This window comes from Centroberyx gerrardi, chromosome 24, assembly GCF_048128805.1.
Source record: "Centroberyx gerrardi isolate f3 chromosome 24, fCenGer3.hap1.cur.20231027, whole genome shotgun sequence".
Lineage (NCBI taxonomy): Eukaryota > Metazoa > Chordata > Actinopteri > Beryciformes > Berycidae > Centroberyx > Centroberyx gerrardi.
Window position 1 is genome coordinate 7,413,687 of NC_136020.1, and position 16,740 is coordinate 7,430,426.

At 44.0% G+C, this 16,740-nt stretch overlaps 1 protein-coding gene across 2 annotated transcripts in view; it reads right to left on the minus strand.

Moving 5' to 3' along the window:
- ppp1r12a (protein phosphatase 1, regulatory subunit 12A) overlaps positions 1-16,740 on the minus strand; it is a 55,682-nt gene that overhangs the window by 17,300 nt on the left and 21,642 nt on the right. The window contains exons 2-11 of one of the 2 annotated variants that reach the window (XM_078282039.1): positions 16,295-16,425; positions 13,220-13,338; positions 6,193-6,352; positions 5,266-5,410; positions 5,071-5,145; positions 4,713-4,804; positions 4,414-4,571; positions 3,509-3,606; positions 780-1,004; positions 231-322 (exon numbers count right to left, since the gene is read on the minus strand). In XM_078282039.1, the coding sequence (XP_078138165.1) occupies positions 231-322; positions 780-1,004; positions 3,509-3,606; positions 4,414-4,571; positions 4,713-4,804; positions 5,071-5,145; positions 5,266-5,410; positions 6,193-6,352; positions 13,220-13,338; positions 16,295-16,425 (1,295 nt within the window). Of the gene's footprint in view, positions 1-230; positions 323-779; positions 1,005-3,478; positions 3,607-4,413; positions 4,572-4,712; positions 4,805-5,070; positions 5,146-5,265; positions 5,411-6,192; positions 6,353-13,219; positions 13,339-16,294; positions 16,426-16,740 lie in introns of both variants that reach the window. The other variant, XM_078282040.1, reaches the window with a different exon arrangement.

The window sequence follows — 16,740 nt, forward strand, 5'->3', positions numbered from 1 at the left end:
AAAACCGACTTTTAAAACCCAAATCAAACCCCATGAAACCCAACTTTTCCAAGTAGTAGATCTACAAAATCTATTGCTGCACAACCAATACTACCAGCGGCTGCAGTAAGCCACACACCATGCAGAGCATCGAGACCTTTTGCCTGCAACATACAGCTGTGGGCAGCAGGTGGCGCTCCTGCCAATGCATGTTTACACAGAGTCTGAGACACTTGGCCCCGGGACTTCACCTGTTCTCCTTCTCGTCGATGTCTGAGGTACTGGCCAGTCTCCTGGGGATGGTGGGGGCCACATATGCAAGTCGGGTTCCTTTGTCCTTTTCCTTTAGTCAGAGGAACAAACACAGCCCATGTTACTGGCCATTTATGGAAGAGAGGAGAAGTCAAACGCCACTACCAAGAGCTTTCAACTATCTGCAGAGATGGCAATTCAGTCTTAATGAAAATCATTTGAGCTTTGACAGCAGCACTGCATTACATGACAGCCTCAAACCACCATATTAGCCTTATTGCAAATTATTTCTTCCGTTTCAAATCCATGCATATTGTACCCAGCTGTTAAGTAGGCACTCCAAAAGAAAAAAAGGAGCTCATTATATGGCTGGACAGGGCCAGACAGTGATACAATTTTAACACTTAACACTCACGCTCCTTGTTCTTTTAAAAGGAATCACTTGGGGAGTATATCACAGACATTTTGATGAAAAGAAGACAGAGGAGGAGATAAAGAGAGAGAATGTGATGGCTCAGTATTTGACTGAGTGCCATGTCACTGCTGACCTTGTCTTTGTCCTTGTTGTCCAGGGAGGAGGAGAGGCGGGGGCTGGAGGCCGAGCGCATCACCCCGGCCGTGTCCTTCTCCCGCTGAGCCTCCTTGGTGGCCGTGATCTCCGCCAGCGCGCCGTAGCTGCCGGTCTTCCTCAGGCCCAGGCGCCACGACGCCGGCGACTCGTCCTTCCTCTCCTCCTCCACTTTAGTCGAGACCTTCCCGGCGGGCTGGGCGACCTGAGAGGGAGGACGGGTGGGGTTGGGGGTTAAGTTCAATGAGTTAACTTTTCTAACAGTACAGAGCTGTTAAATGAGAGTTTTAGTCATCTTGGTGAGTAACACAAAGGTCAATCAGGTCAAAACGGCAAGGGGGCCAGGTTTTGATTAATCTGCGGGAGCTGCGATTTCCTGGTTGGAATGGGGAGTAGAGGAAGAGGACATTTTGAGGAGGGACATGCCAATGTCGGGAGAGGTACGATCACATCCAGATGTATAGTTGAAACATTTGCCCAGAGTCAAAATATACACTCCTGCACTGTCAAAATGTTGGGCTCATTTTAATCCGGAGAACATGCTGTTCTCAGAAACGGATGTTGATTTTGTTAAAGAAATGCTCTTTGACAATGCGTGGAGACAGGATCCATTCAACCTGTTAGGGTTTAGAAGCCCGAGTCCTGGTATTTTCACACAAGGTCTGGCTACGCATATATTTTCGCAAAAAAACAAAATATAAAAAAAACATGACAGAAGAGGCGGACGACAAAGCACAGAAGCCACGCAGACACACAGTGAAAGCACAGTTTGGGACAGTGCGTTTGTTGATGCATGCGAAAACAACACCATGTGGGGTTGGTGAGTGGGAGTCAGCGGTACGGGGAGTTAAGTTGGCGTCGCCTGGGTCGGGCCAAGGTGGTTAGGGTTGTTACGTTGTTGTCAGTGCACAGGTGCATGATGTAGGACGAGAGGACAACTCTGGTGCACACCGATGTCTCACCATAAGTTTTTTGGGCGCAAGAGAAATGCCAGTTTTGCGCAAGCCTTGACGCCACAATGCAGGACAGCCTGGCTCCGCCACAGGCATGAGGGGAGTAATACAATCAGACTAAAGCCAACCAAGACAAGAGCCCAGGATGAGAAAGAGACAGAGACAGAGAGAGGGGGAGAGGGAGACGGATAGAGAACAGTTGAGAGAGAAAAGGCCTGAATAAGATGGAAGCAGCAGCAAAAGAAACACACTTCATGACAAGGACAGAGATTTTTTTTTTAAAGCCTGGTCACACCACACAATGTTTACTGCCACACCACTATCATTATTGTTCTCAGTTGGTGTGAGTGACAGCTCTGTTATGTATACAAGAGAGCCATGGAGAGGACAATAGACATTTGGTAGTGTCAAACTGGACATTGTTAATGTTTCGCCCACTCTTGTTAGACAGAGGACATTGTGCTGTGTGAGCGCTAGGCTTCATAGAAGGATTGGAATAAGAAGATCATTGTAAGACGATAAGTAGAATAAGAAATAACACTCAGAAAGTCATGGACTGGTGGACACTGATCGCTGGATGGACACGGACTAAAGGGTGCAGAACGATACAGAATCCAATAAAAGGTATCCTCCTATTTAAAGTGCATCCGGAGGAGATTAATGCTCGACTCTGAAATGTTAACGCAGTCAGCAGGCGGTGTCTGGTATCGCTGACTTAATGCAATAAGCATCATGGCTTCATTGTGTTGTCCTGACATTTTCTGCACTCAATTTATGTTACCTCTCTGTTTTAGCAGAACCGTCCATATTTCTTAGAACAAACTGTCAAATTAATTCATCAAAACATGAGAAAACAGCTTTCCAACAGCTACAGATAATATGACATAGGATCACCGTTTCAGCCAACATCAGAGAAGATGACCAGGCACATATAGGTTAAATGCTTGGCCTCATCTTGCCAGCAGAGGGCAGCAGTCTCACAAGGGAAAAGAAAGAGAACACCAACCCTCATTGTATTCATTAACAACCAACACAATTCACTGCTCTGTACACTACAGCCTCCTGATGTCCCAACTCTGAGCCAAACAGTCTTATAGTAAACTGTTAACATCATCCAGCATTGGCTACCAATCATCCCCCTTGCGCAGCCAGTTGCCATGTTTGTTAAAAACCAGAGACGACTAATCGTAACTCTGGCTCTCAGGGGCTCGGTGACGTTTTGTTAGCTTTCTTCGCTCAATGTACCGCAACGTCGAGAGCAAATCCCCACCAAGCCCTACTACTCCTGCGATGGCCTGGAGTATGAACTGCAACCTCATTTATGTAAACCCCTGTATCTTCACCCGGCTGTGAAATTAGGTTTGTGTTCACGGGGGGAGATAAACTAAATAGATGGTCAATTTTATTGATTTGTATACACAACGAGGCACCGACATGTCTCGCTAGTGCTAAGCTCCTCAGGGCCTCACGTAGCAGGGGAGGTACCGTTACGGCTTGGGAGTGATGCAAGGGTAGCGTAGTGACGTGATTACATCATCACTGTGCTGCGGCGTTTAATTCCCACCCCCAAGCTCATTCATCGGCGCTCAGAAACTGCTTGTTCGTTTGAGTGAAACCTGTCTGCTGGAGGGCCGATTAATAACGTCCAGAGCTGGTTTGGTGCCAGCGATGTGGCGGCTTGTCAGAGCAGGCTGGGGATGAAGCAGACCTGTCCACCAGGCCGTACCTTCTTGACCGGTGAGGTGGGGGTCGTCACCTGGTTGGTGGGGCTGGTCGGAGACGACACGGTGATGCTGGCCGGCCCGGGCGTCGTGCTGTTGCTGTTGCTCACTGGCGCGGAAGGCTTGCTCTTGTCTGGAGAGGTCAGAAGATAAGGTGTAAGAAATGTCAATGGCGATGAATAGTAATAAATGAATAAGTACAGATTTTGTACATTCCCACGGCACACTGGATGACGTATAGACTTAATTAGCAGCTTATTTGAAGGTGATCTCAGCTCACTGGCTCCATAGTTGATCAGTTGCCTTAATCTCTTCTGTGCAGAATACAGCAGCATTAGGCCACTTGGCTTGCTAGTTAACATTAGCAACTGAACTGTAAGCAAACATAGCTTAGATCGTATTACATACATAAAGAGAAGTATTGCTTAGTACTGGCAGAGTTGGTGTAGTCGTTGGATTATAAAAACACTGAATAATATATAACGCCACTGCATCATAGCAGTGCTTGTAAACAAATCAACTGAGAACCCAGAAGTAAATTCTCTTTTTGTGTGACATCATCTCAACTATATTTGCATACAAGAAGAGGACTATGGAAGCTGTGTGAAAAATCACAGCTAAGCTAGTGACTTTTCCAAAATACAACTTTTATTATTTCGATACTGTTCAATAAAGAACAGCATGATTTGTACAAAATGTCTGATTACCCACAAGTATAGAGGAGTGAAGCGCCTGTTGTCTCACTCCTGACTCACTGGGAAAAATTTGGCTCTTTTTCGCCACAACACAGTGGTAAAAATGCAGAGCTGATTGAGTCAAATTCTAAGTGGGTCATTCAAATAACATGAACAGAGAGCGGCCTCAGACCAGCTTTAGTGATTCCACACGGCAAGTCTAAAATCAGACACTTGTGGGTTTCACACACAAATACACACAGTACCTGCTTCGGTCTCCGACTCCGAATCTTCCTCCTCCTCTTCCTCGCTGGAGCAGCTCGACTCGTCCTTCTTCCCCTCCTCCTCTTCATCCACCTTCTCCGGTTCCAAGGCCTCGATGCGTGGGGCGCTCTTCTCTGGCTCCAGAAGCAGCGTCTCTTTGCTTCAAGACATAAAAATAACAAAATTAGGACAGAACCACAGCATCAGTACAGTGCAGTGCATGGAAGTTTACTCAATCACACCCATGCTAAAGGCAGGTATATAAAGCGTATATAAAGCGAGATTTCAAGTGGTGATTTACCTCTTGAGTGGTTTCAGTGGTTGGTTGTTGTCCCCTGGGGTTGTTGTTTCTATCAAAGGAGACTTCTTAACATCTTTCTTCTCACTCATCAGCTGGAAGAAAGAAAACGCCAATCAGCAATGCCAACAGAGCCAAAAGACAATTTGTAAGGCACTTCCATCCAGCACAGACAATGAAATCAGATAATAAAAAACAAGATTTATAGGTTTCACGCATTCTCACTCAATCAAGGGCTTCCACATTATTTAAACTGAACCTATTCAAATAACTCTTTAGCTTCATCCTGCATTAAAATGGGTAGCTGAGTTCGTTTGTGCAGATATAAGCTCTTATGCAATCAGCAGCCAGGGAGACTTACCAGATTCTGTTTCTTTTGTAGTTCTTCTAAGTAGCCCAGAACATCTTCGTCTGCTACATCAAACGCCGTCTGGCCCTGAGGGGAAAAAAATAGCGCACACACCGTTCTCAGAAATGCCGTTATGAAAGCGGCTTATACAGCGCTAAATGATAGGTAGATGAGTAGTCATGTTAGTTCCAGAGACTGGGTACTCACCACTTTATTGATGAGGTCCATGTCACATAGGTTCTCCACCAGTATTCTACATGCCTCCTCTTTGCCCCAGTGTGCTGCTGCATGGAGAGGAGTCCAGCCGTCATAGTCCTTAATATTTACATCATACCCTGCTTGGATTAAAAGCCTGCACAAGGGGGAGGGAGGGTGAGGGGAGGTCAACAAAAATAGTTTTCGTTAGAATTAGCAAATCTGGTTTTCTTGGATTTGGTTCTGCAAACTAATCTGGTCAGTTGCTGCCAGGGTCCAGGCTTTTAGATGTGCGTCAGCATTGTAGCCTTAGTTCAGATTTACGAGATACAAACAGGGTCCAACCCCCAAACTCACAGGCACATAATCTGAAAAGCTTAGTCATCCCTGAGCAAAAAAGCAGAACGAGGTTGGCAAATTTTAAAAGCTTAATATTTCAGCCGATAAATCTTCTGCCATGATGGGGAAAACATTTGGACCTGTCTCTTGTGTGTGGTAGTCGTGCTCCACATTGGAGATCTTAGTGCTATCTATGGCAGTGGAGTGAGTTGGCTGGCTTCCCAGACCAGATGGACAGGGTGCTGCAGTACCTTTCCTAGAGCAGTGTAGCTGTCAGCCCACAGAGACAATGTATGAACAATGCATTGACAGGACCCAGAGACCAAGATACGTCTAGGATTAGCAAAGAGAAAACCAACACTAAGCCTCACCATTGCCTTGGCTACAAACAGTACCCATATACTGCAACTTACAGGAAAGGCCCTTGTTAGTCGTAAGCAGCACCCACCTACCACTTCATTTACCAGCCGAGATTTATATCAATGTGTTGACAATTATGTTTTTGTCCCAATAGGGAAATGGGTCAGCAATTTCAACAAATAGAACACCAACTTTATTTGCACTCAGCTTCCTATCTGCGAATTAAAGACCTGCACTTACTTTAAAACCTCGACGTATCCCTTCGCAGCAGCTACATGGAGCGCCGTCCCTCCAGACTTGGCGTGTCGGATGTCTTGGATCTGACCGCTGTTGAGCCACTGCCGGGCGTCCCTCAGCATGATCCGCTCCTCCTCTTTCCGGGCCGCCTCGATGTCCACCCCTGGTGAGACAGGAGAGACAGAGAGAGAGAGAGAGAGGCTGTCAGTCTGGCCTCCGAGGATTACCTGCTACTTAGGAAGAGGCTAAAAAGGTCAAAACTCCAGCAACACTTGTAGTATATAGAACAACTTTATTGTTAGACCAACGCGTTTCGGCTTGTGGCCTTCATCAGGGTCATCTTAGGAAGAGGCTGCCAGCTGTAACGCCAAAGCTGGACAGCAGAGACGTGAGGCGAACGGACATTAGGTCTTTGTTTTTATATTTTTTTATTTATACACCAATATAAGTTCAAGTTTGTTCATTTATATAGCCCTTTATCACAAGCATGTCTCAAAGCACAAGACACACAACAGCAAATTTTTAGCAAGACATAACAGCCTACCTCTACATAGCCTAACCTACCCGGCTCTACCTGCCTTAGACCCTCGAAGCATACAAGGAAAAACTTCCAAGAAAACCTTATTAGGGAAAAAAACGGAAGAAACCTTGGGTGGGCCAAGTCAAAGAGGGATCCCCCACCGAGACGGCTGAGCATGGAATGGACAGTAATATGGACAGTGCCATAAAAAAAACAGATGAGGCAAAGATAGGCCTATATGAATTGGAATATTACATAACCATGAGCTAAATCTTTCTAGGTTTAAACACACTGCTATAATAATGACATCGATTACATGTCTGTGTAAAACAAGATCCAATCCATGCAGCCCTGTACTTTCATTAAGCCAGGCCTTGATGTTATTCGTTGTTGTTACAGTACAGAAGTGAAGCAGGCATAACATTACATTGCCACCTTCTCAATCTAAACACTAGAGGGTGTTGCCGAGCGCTTGTCCTGCTTTGATAAGCAGTTTTATGCCAATATTCTGTCAATTTGACTATGAAGCTCTGGGAGAAAACACACACAGGCCCCAGCTGGTTAGGCCTAAGTGGGTCAGTATGTCTAAGCAACACGCTGCATGCAGGGCAGCAGTGAGAACAGGCCTGTATTGTCTTGTTGACACCTGGCTGGAACGCGAGACGGCCTGAAAAGGGGGAGCGCACTGCTGCATGAGTGTCTCACTAGTCAGCTGAGCGTTGACTGTGCTGAACTACATAAACAATGATTCCAGAAGTGCTCTGGGGTAGAAGCCAGCACTTCAGCTGATCCTATAGGTTTTGTTTTACTCCCAAAGACACATCATCACTCATTTCCTGACACCCTACTAAGATTAAGATTGCCTCGAGCTTTTACACAGGGAAACAGAGTTGATGAAAGGGCCGATGAAAGCCACACAAGCTTCGGTAACAACAGTTTGCATCCGACATCGGGATTGAAATCTTAAGACGGAGGAACCCTTCAACAAAGTGACTTCATTTGGACAAGGTGACAATAATTTTGTGTCTTAATTAGGATCGCACATATTGGCGGTTAAGAGGATTAGTGAGCTGAAGCATTACAAAATGAAACCAAAGGGGAAGAAGACAACTCTCTGTCTGGGAGATTGGCTTAAGGGGAGGGCAGGCAGGGGGAGAGGTTAACTTTACTCAGAGGTTTGACCCCTGCCAGCTGGAGAACAGCACAAGGAGATAGCACAGGACTAAGGTTGGTGGTGCCAGTTAGACTCGGCAAGGCAGGTTAGGTAGACTTTTTATGCCTTTTCAACATGCCATTTTGTGTCTTGTGATTTATTTTGTTTCCTTGTGTATTATTGTGATTGCATACTGTATTGCATCATTTTGTTTTGTGAATGACTGTTGATTAGTTAGATGTATGTAGGCTTATTCTCCGTAAAGTCCTTTGAGACATAGGCTACATTGCGATGAAGGGCTATATAAATAAACTTGTTAGCCGAGAGAAGCACGCTCAAGTCCTTAACAAATTCATTGACAGAACTGCTCATCTGCATTCTGCTCTTCCACCATGGGATGAAATAAGGAGGATTCAAGATTTGGTCTATAAGCCTTGGTTTTCTCTGCCTACATCTAAGGACAATTTCATATCATAGTGTAAACAATACTGCATCCATTCAGCAAATAAATAATACTCCATCCATCCATTTTCCAATGAACAAAACACAGTAGTGACCTTGGCTTAAATTGGACAAGGCAGCAGTAACTTAGTGTCTTATTTAAGACTGGACATGTTGGTTAAGGGGATTAGTGAGCTGAACCATAACAAAGTGAAACCAAAGGGGAAGAAGACGGCTCTGTGTCTGCGTGTTTGTGATCAATCAATTCAAGCAGAGGCAGAGGCCATTGTCTCTATGGACTGCTCACAACAGCAGTATATTTTAGTACTGCCCACCAAGGGCTCTCACTTTCCATTTTGATGTTAAAATTTGAATCCCTCAATACAACAGAACCTTGACGATAGAAAAAAAATTGACTGGATTATTGTAATTCCCCTATCCCCCATAGTGATACAGCCCAGGACACACTTACACAATCAGATTCCCAATGGGGAGGTGATCAAAATATAAATCAAAATCATTTACTTGCAACTCACTGATACGTTCACAAAGCCGTTTAATTTTATGCTGCATTACAGTTTGATGTGGGACCCAGCTTTGTTTCGTGCATCTCATCAATACATAGATCAAGTGTTACGCTGATGATTTAACTGCTAAAGTTTTGGATAACGTTGACAGAATAAACCTAGCAGTGGTTTTAAATTGACTCAAAGATGAGAACATTGACAGCCCCACTGTCAATCCATTTGGGCTTATACTGTAGTATAAAAAGGGTAGAGGTCTACAAAACTATGTTTAAATGCATCAGACAGCAGAAGACTGAATTTGTTGCTTACATCTACATAAGAATTCAAATCTCATAAGCTTTTTGAGATCATATTTCAGACCATAAGCAAGACCTAATGTGATTTGACTATTTACTCATCAAACCTGTATAGAGAAACCAGAGAGCTGGCAGAATTCAAATTATGAGCAGTTATGATGTGCCTGCTCCCCAACATGAAAAGTTACAGAAAGAGTACACGACACATGCGCTGTGGTAGAAAAAGGACTAAGCCTGTTCATTTGCTGTAGTGAATGGGAGCCAGCCAGGTAGGGCAGCGTCTTGTGATCTCTCGGGGAGTAGCCTACACGGTCTATAAAAAGCAGGGAGCCTAATGGCCTCTAAGTAGAACTACAGAACAAGAGCCCAGTGGAGGAGGTGGCAGCAGTTCAAAGTTGGGTTTTTTACAAGGGAACAGTGCATCTTCTACCAGGACACTGAGAGAATAAAGAGAAAATCCACTAGACCAAAAAAAAAGAAAAAGACTGATTAAGTCTTGACTCCCCCTTCACCTCACAGACTACATATGGTCTGGTAAAGCCAAAATGAAATGTCCAAAGGAATCTGCCCCGGAGCAAACACGAGGATCCTCAGAGGGAAGCACACAGTCCCTGGCTTCTTAGGGAAGTCAAGAGCACAGGGACAAAATTAAACAGCTTTAATCTCAGCTGAAGAGGAAACTGCTGACTAGCCCAGTCCAAATGACCCCCCTGGCCCCTCAGCAGCCGAGCCAACAGGGGTAGAGCGTGGGTTACAGCCGCTCAAGGGGTTGTCCACTTTCAGCCCATGACAGGGACAGGCTGCAGCTTTTATATGGGGCAGCTGAAGCAGGAGGAGAGGAGGGCGGCAGGGCCGCCCGGTCACCTGACCCACCCAGAGTCGACGAGAGGATCTGGAGGTTGACCCTGCCACGGGGGAAACCGTGGCCGTTCCTTAACGAGTTTAACCTCATGACTGGGGTCTCTTTGAGAGAGGAGAAAATCACATTACAAACATACAGGAGCGTTACACAACAGCCCGTTACATAATGCTGCCTGCTACCTCTGGACGTGGAGAATTGAGCTGTGGATTGTCTGCTGCGGCGCTAAGGTCAGGAGCGTTGTGGATTCACTCTTCAGTTGAGCTTTATCTCAAAAGCACATTTATGTAATTCTGCTGCACACCCATTGCCAGGGTAATTACATCCCAAGCAATGCAATAAATAGAAATTACATTTAAAAAATGCAATAAAATATTTAAATATAATAAAAATATGAAACAGATAAAGATGAAGCTGAAAAACATTAGGTCTATATGATGAAAAAGTTTTCAGTAGCCTGGCTCTGTGGTCTATGAGCATGTTAAATACAGAAGTGCATTGGGGTTTACATCCGTTATTGAGGGATCTTTAGGGAGGCGGTGTGTGGATGCTCTGAACCAGGCGGTGCATCCATCAAGCCACGGCAAATCAAGGCTGACAGCTGCCGCTGGCTGAGACGCTCGAGGTTGGGTGGGTGTGAGTCTCGCCACCGTTACATAATATGTTGGAGGAGCATAACATGCTAACAAACAGCAGTCCGGGGGTAATTATCACTGGATGCATGTGGTTTTCAAGCTCTTGGGACTTGAGTTAAAGGACTGTCAAGGGATTGACAGCTCACAGACAGCCCTTTTCTCAAGGTTGCTCGTGATACTAGACAGTTTCCACTGCTGGACTACACTTAAAAAGGGAGTGTCAGCCAAAGCAGATGGAGGCATAAATTATATGGAGGCTATTCATCTCCTCACCCTGTGGGCAAGCAAGCTCATCATGTATATTTCTAATTGGGCTGCTTTTAGACACATGTATGAACAAGGCTTACATGCCAAGAACTTCTTTGCTTGGCTACCTGTTGAAGACTACGCATTTTGCACTGGACCATAAACTATCAATGACCGCAGCCACAAATTTAAAGGCCCATTCCATTGAAAAATGCAAATTCCTAGCTCTCTGTGTGATTATGAGGCATTTGGGGTATAAATTGGCATGAATGACTATTGAAAATATTTATATTTTAAATAAACATTCCATGACCAAAACCTCAGCTTGCTCCTAGTGGTTTCAAAATCGGCTTAGAATTGGGTGAAATTCTTAACGTACCTAACGCAAGAATTACGGTACATATCATTGGTTGCATTTTTGCCCCACCAGCAAATGCACCACCCTCAAGCTAGATAGCTATTTTTGAGAAGCAAATTATTTTTCATACTGCCAAAATTACTAATCAAACATGGCATATAGCCATTGGCCGCGTTCGGGAATGGAATACGATTCACACTACATGCTACATCTAACTCTATGGCACATGTAGTATGTTTAGTATGGCAGTGTCCCATTCCGAATGCGGCCAGGGTGTCAACCTGCACAAAATTTACGGTGATCTTGGCCATTTCACTGGCAAGTATTGGACTGTTCCGTTTAGATTCAGCGTCCCTATGCAGTGGACTGCATTCTGAACACTCTGTGGGTTCGCCAAGTTTGCTAGGTTGACACCTGATGCCATTCCTTCAATCAACTCAAATAAGCAACAATCTGCAAAAAGCCACTGCTTTTTATTCACAGGTAATGTTAGCTTTCATATGCTAGCGTCTGTCCAACACACTCCAACGCTGTTTACAGTTTACATGCATGTTCACCTCCAGTGTGTGATTGGCCATCAACTTATGTATTAAAGCTCTGTTGTAGGGGTGGGCGATAGGGCCAAAATATCATATCACCATCTTTTCAAGTAGTATCACGTTTCATGATATCAATCACGATTTCCAGGTGTTCACGAAATACTGTTTTTTCTGGTAATGTAAAAATGTTACGTACAATAAAGCCATGGAAATGCCTGTTTTTTGTCTGAGGTTTCAACAATGCAGTTACTTTTGTTAATTTAAGGGCAGGTATCACACTGAAGTATTTTGACACTAATGGCAGATCGTGGACAAATTTTCACCGGTTATGATCTAAGATCACATTGCCCACGCTGTAGAAAGAAAGGGATACACCCACAGTTATCAAGACAGGTATTAGATGTAGTGAAAATGTGGGTGCATAAACCCACAACCAGTATTTTTGTGAAAATGAAGGCAAAGATTTTTTTAGTGCATTTATTGCACTTTCAAGGTGATCTGCTAACAGCAGAAGTCACCAACATGGGTCTGTAACATTTCTCTCTGCATGCCAACAAACTGGGTTTGTAAAACGTTAGAAGGCAAAGGCTGCTCATGGAAGGCATAATGTGCTCCAAAGAACGGCAAGCCAGCCCACTATTTTGCACTGAGAAGCAAACCTCTGCCCTGGGGCCAGTAACACATGTCTGTGCGTGGCCTCTCACGGTGGGGGACGGCCTTTCATCGTCTCAAGAATGCCCCGGCCGAAAATAGAAGACCCGGCTTTCCAGTTCCGAATCATCACATGAGAGCTCGCAATGCAGGTGGATCACTTCTCTCCATTATGTAAGTTTCTTCAAGCAAGTGAGCGAAAAACAGCAGGTGACTTGACACTCACTGAGAATTCACAGATCCTATTTGACAATGTACCCATGTATGCGTGAAATACCTGGACACAATACACACAGGCCCCCTTTACACCTGCCATTAACATGCGTATCACACAGGATTATTTCTAGATATGATTAGGCTGGATTACATGATAACATTTACACTTGCTGTTGAAGTGCATGTCCAGTATACACATTGAAATCGGAGTTCTCTTTCCCTCACAAAACTTACATTGCTGCAATATTTTTGTCCTTTAAGAATTGTCACTGGAATACTCAAATGTGTTGAAATTTAAGAATTTCATAATATTCTCCTTCCATAGATGGACGGTTCACAAGTTTGAGCAAAGGATAAAAGACGTTGACAGCGCATAACAACCTAACCAATGGCAAACGTGAAAAGGCGGGCAATAAATGCATTTTTCATAAATGAAATATAGAATGCTGGCACTTGCTTCTTCTCTTTCCTTGTTTGAACACTCTTCAAACCGTTATACTTGGCACAGGCTTGACTATAAATGGTTAAAGAATAAATCCAGTGCAGTGTGAAACAAAGGGTCGGGTTCGCAGTGTCTGTAGTACTGTACCTTGTCGGTTGATCTCATTCTGCAGGAGCTCCTCCATCGCCTCCTCTTCTGCGATGTCCAGAGGCGTCTCACCCTCGCTGTTCACAACTCCTACACTGGCACCCTGACTGATCAGATACCTGCAATAACAGAACACACACAAAAATATTGCTTGGGGGGGGAACAAGATGCTACAAAAAAAAATGTCTGAAATGAATATTTTGCTCAGTTTTGCATTATGTTTGAAGTCAATGTCTGGCCTTTGACAGGGTAAAAAAGAAAGAAGTTAAAAAGGCAACTGTCACTTCCTTCAGCTGCTTGGGAAACAGTTGGATGACAGGACCAGTGTAATTTTGCTTTTGGCTCGTTACCAACATTCGTTGGCACTACACTACAGTCTACATCTCCTGTCTGTGTCGCTAGCCACATCTTCCAGACACCACTGGGTCCAGTTCTTTTTTCTTACTTCTAGCAGAATCAAAAGCAAGTTGAAGCTGCACCGTTTGCTTCAGATGCATAATCAACTGTTGCAAAAATGAAGAGGAAACGGGCTGCATGTGTGTTGGTTAGAGTCAATAGTGCTTTTCTATTGGTGCAAACTAGTGTTGAGAGGCAGAAGACTGTGTTGAAAGTGGAGGCTCCAAGAGCTGTGTGACAGCCAAAAAAAGAGAAGAGAGCATCCTCATAATATAAAAGACTTTTTGACTCAAGTATCAGCACACACAAAACCACAGAGGTGGTACATCTGCAAAGTGTGTTTGAATGCAACACGGGGTGTTTCACTGAAGGTGTTGTGGATTTGTAGCACTCTCTGTAAATCAGTTTGGAGGGGCATTGTACATGGGATTGTGACAGAACGTCTCTGTGAGTGGAGTGCACTATTATAAGCTGTGAATCTATGTTCCATGTACACTGCAGTGACAAACTAGACTTTTTTTTTTATTAAAAGGCACAGTCTGCGTAAATGCATAAAGTGACCAGTGGGGAGATTCTTCTTGAGGGTAGTGGGGTGATAGCTAGAGGCAAGGAGCACGGTATTTCTGTCTGTGGGTGTTCTGAAGATAGACGAGTGGACAAATCAACGGTGGTGATATGACAAAAGTAAGATTATACCATTTATGTCCTTTATGTAGGCCAACTGGTTAACATCATGAATGAACAGTTCATAATGAGTCTTGTGGTAATGGTTATTGCAACCTTGAAAAGTCTTGGCCTGCATGTCCCTCTGACTCATCACCTGAGAGCTTAAAACAGCCAGCGCTAAACCATAAAACCCTCTATAACAAATGTCAGATAACCAGGGCTTAGTACGTTGAATTGCTATATTCATAACTACTTGATTAACCCCTTAAATGTTTGTGATATATGTCTCACACTCTAACATCTCCCCCCTGCATTGATTCAAGAGCCTTTTAAACCACACAACATCTTGACTTCTGCTGCTTCCAATTAAAGCTGCGGAGAGACTCAGGCCCTTCTCATTAGGCCAACACACCACTTGAAACGAGCTCAGCGCTTATGACTTCCCCCCAAATGGTAATTGACTGACCGCAGTTACGTTTCTAAGTTTTACATTGTCTTGATTAGACTTTCTATTCTGCCTATTTTAGGTCGGTTTTACTAGGTTTGGTGGCTTTGTGGCCTGGAGACCCACCATGGGAGTCCTAACTAAGCCTACCATCAGATGGCTGTGGCTTTGACACCAAGGACGTAAGGGGAAGACAGATATTGCCTTCCTGCTTTGCAGTTCTCATTACTGTGACTGAGGGTGGTGGGATTAAATGGGTCTACTAAGAGTTCACCACCCACATCAGGTCACCGAGCTGCTCCCTATGACACGATGTCTCCATTAGTCATCCATATCAGGCCAGCAACTTGACCTTTGCATTCATTGTGTGAAAACAAAAAACTTCTTGTCCTCGGTAATATTAGCCCAGCACTGATGCTGGGTTCATGAGAGGCTCACTGGACACGGACTGCCACTGTCTCAAAGTTAATAACTCTTGATCTGAAAACTACAAATGAATTTGATCATTTTAATTAAGCAGCAAATACTTAATTTGTCCACAAGATGAGGGTATTCTTACTGTTCTACTGTTTCTGTTTCATTATAACTTAAGTACCAAGCAGAAATGTCTCTGGGAAGTGGCATGGTGATTTTGCAACAGTCAATAGTGAAAAACATTACGGTATACTTTGTGATTTCTTGGGATAATACTGATAGTGGGATAATAATAAGGCTGTAGCCAGGTTCCTGTAATGTAACACAGAAGTAAAGCAGGTCACAGCACACTCCCAATATGCCGAACAATGAGTGCAAGTGAGCTCCTTCAGCCCTCTTTAGCCTGTTTAAATATCTACTGATAATATCTCTGTGTTGCGCTCTGTTCCCTATGAACGGCCTTCTTACCTCAAAAGGACTTGGGGAAAGAAAACACTAGAAGGCAACTCTAGAGCTTAACGCCAGATATAACTGGTGACCCTGATCTCTCCATATTTGATTACATCATTCTAAAACTTGTATGACGTCTGAGCCATCAGATGGATTGCGACTCCTGTTGAATGTAATGAGAGCTGTGTGCTACTGAGGATGATGGCTCTTGACATGTTGATTTTGGTATGTTGGCTAAAATAGCATCATAGGGAGAACAAAAACCAATTTTCTTGAGCTGCAAAAAAATCTGATTAGACCAATGCCAATGATTAAACCAAGCTGGGGAGGGTGGGCATCAATCTTGCAAGCAGCATTAGAAAGACAGAGGTCACTAATGGGGGCTCTGAAGGGTGACAGGGCAGTGCAGACCTCAGCTGGAGCTTAGCCATGTCAGTCATGATGGCTCTTTGTGAATGGCATCCCAAATGAAAGTGACAGAACAGTAGGAATTGGGCCATTATGCAGGACAGTATCATGACCCTGCTACTTCGATCTTGTCGCAATTGCTTGATATTGAACAAAAGATTATACCATTAACACTGCAGGAGCAAAGAGCGAAAAAAAAAAAAAAAAAAGGCATAACCAAATCTGATGCAGCCCATACTTCACTGCTTGTTAAAAATGGAATAAATTGCCTTGCTAACAGCCCCCTCACTACTTACTCTGCTATGTCCATGTATCCACAGGAGGCTGCGGCGTGGAGGGGGATCCAGCCCTCGTTGTCGGGCTGGTTGATGCTGGCTCCATGCTCCACCAGGAAGGTCACCATGTCAACATTGTCATCTATGCATGCCTGAGGGAGAAGAGAGTGAGAGAGAGAGTAAGGCCACTGAAAGAAGCATGCAGCACCACCTGCCCTGTCTCTCTGTGAGTGTGAGTGTGTGTGTGTGTGTGTGTGTGTGTGTGTGTGTGTATATATATATATATATATATATATATATATATATATATATATATATATATATATATATATATATATATATATATATATATATATATATATATGTGTGTGTGTGTGTGTGTATATATATATATATATATATATATATATATATATATATATATATATATATATATATATATATATATGTGTGTGTGTGTGTGTGTG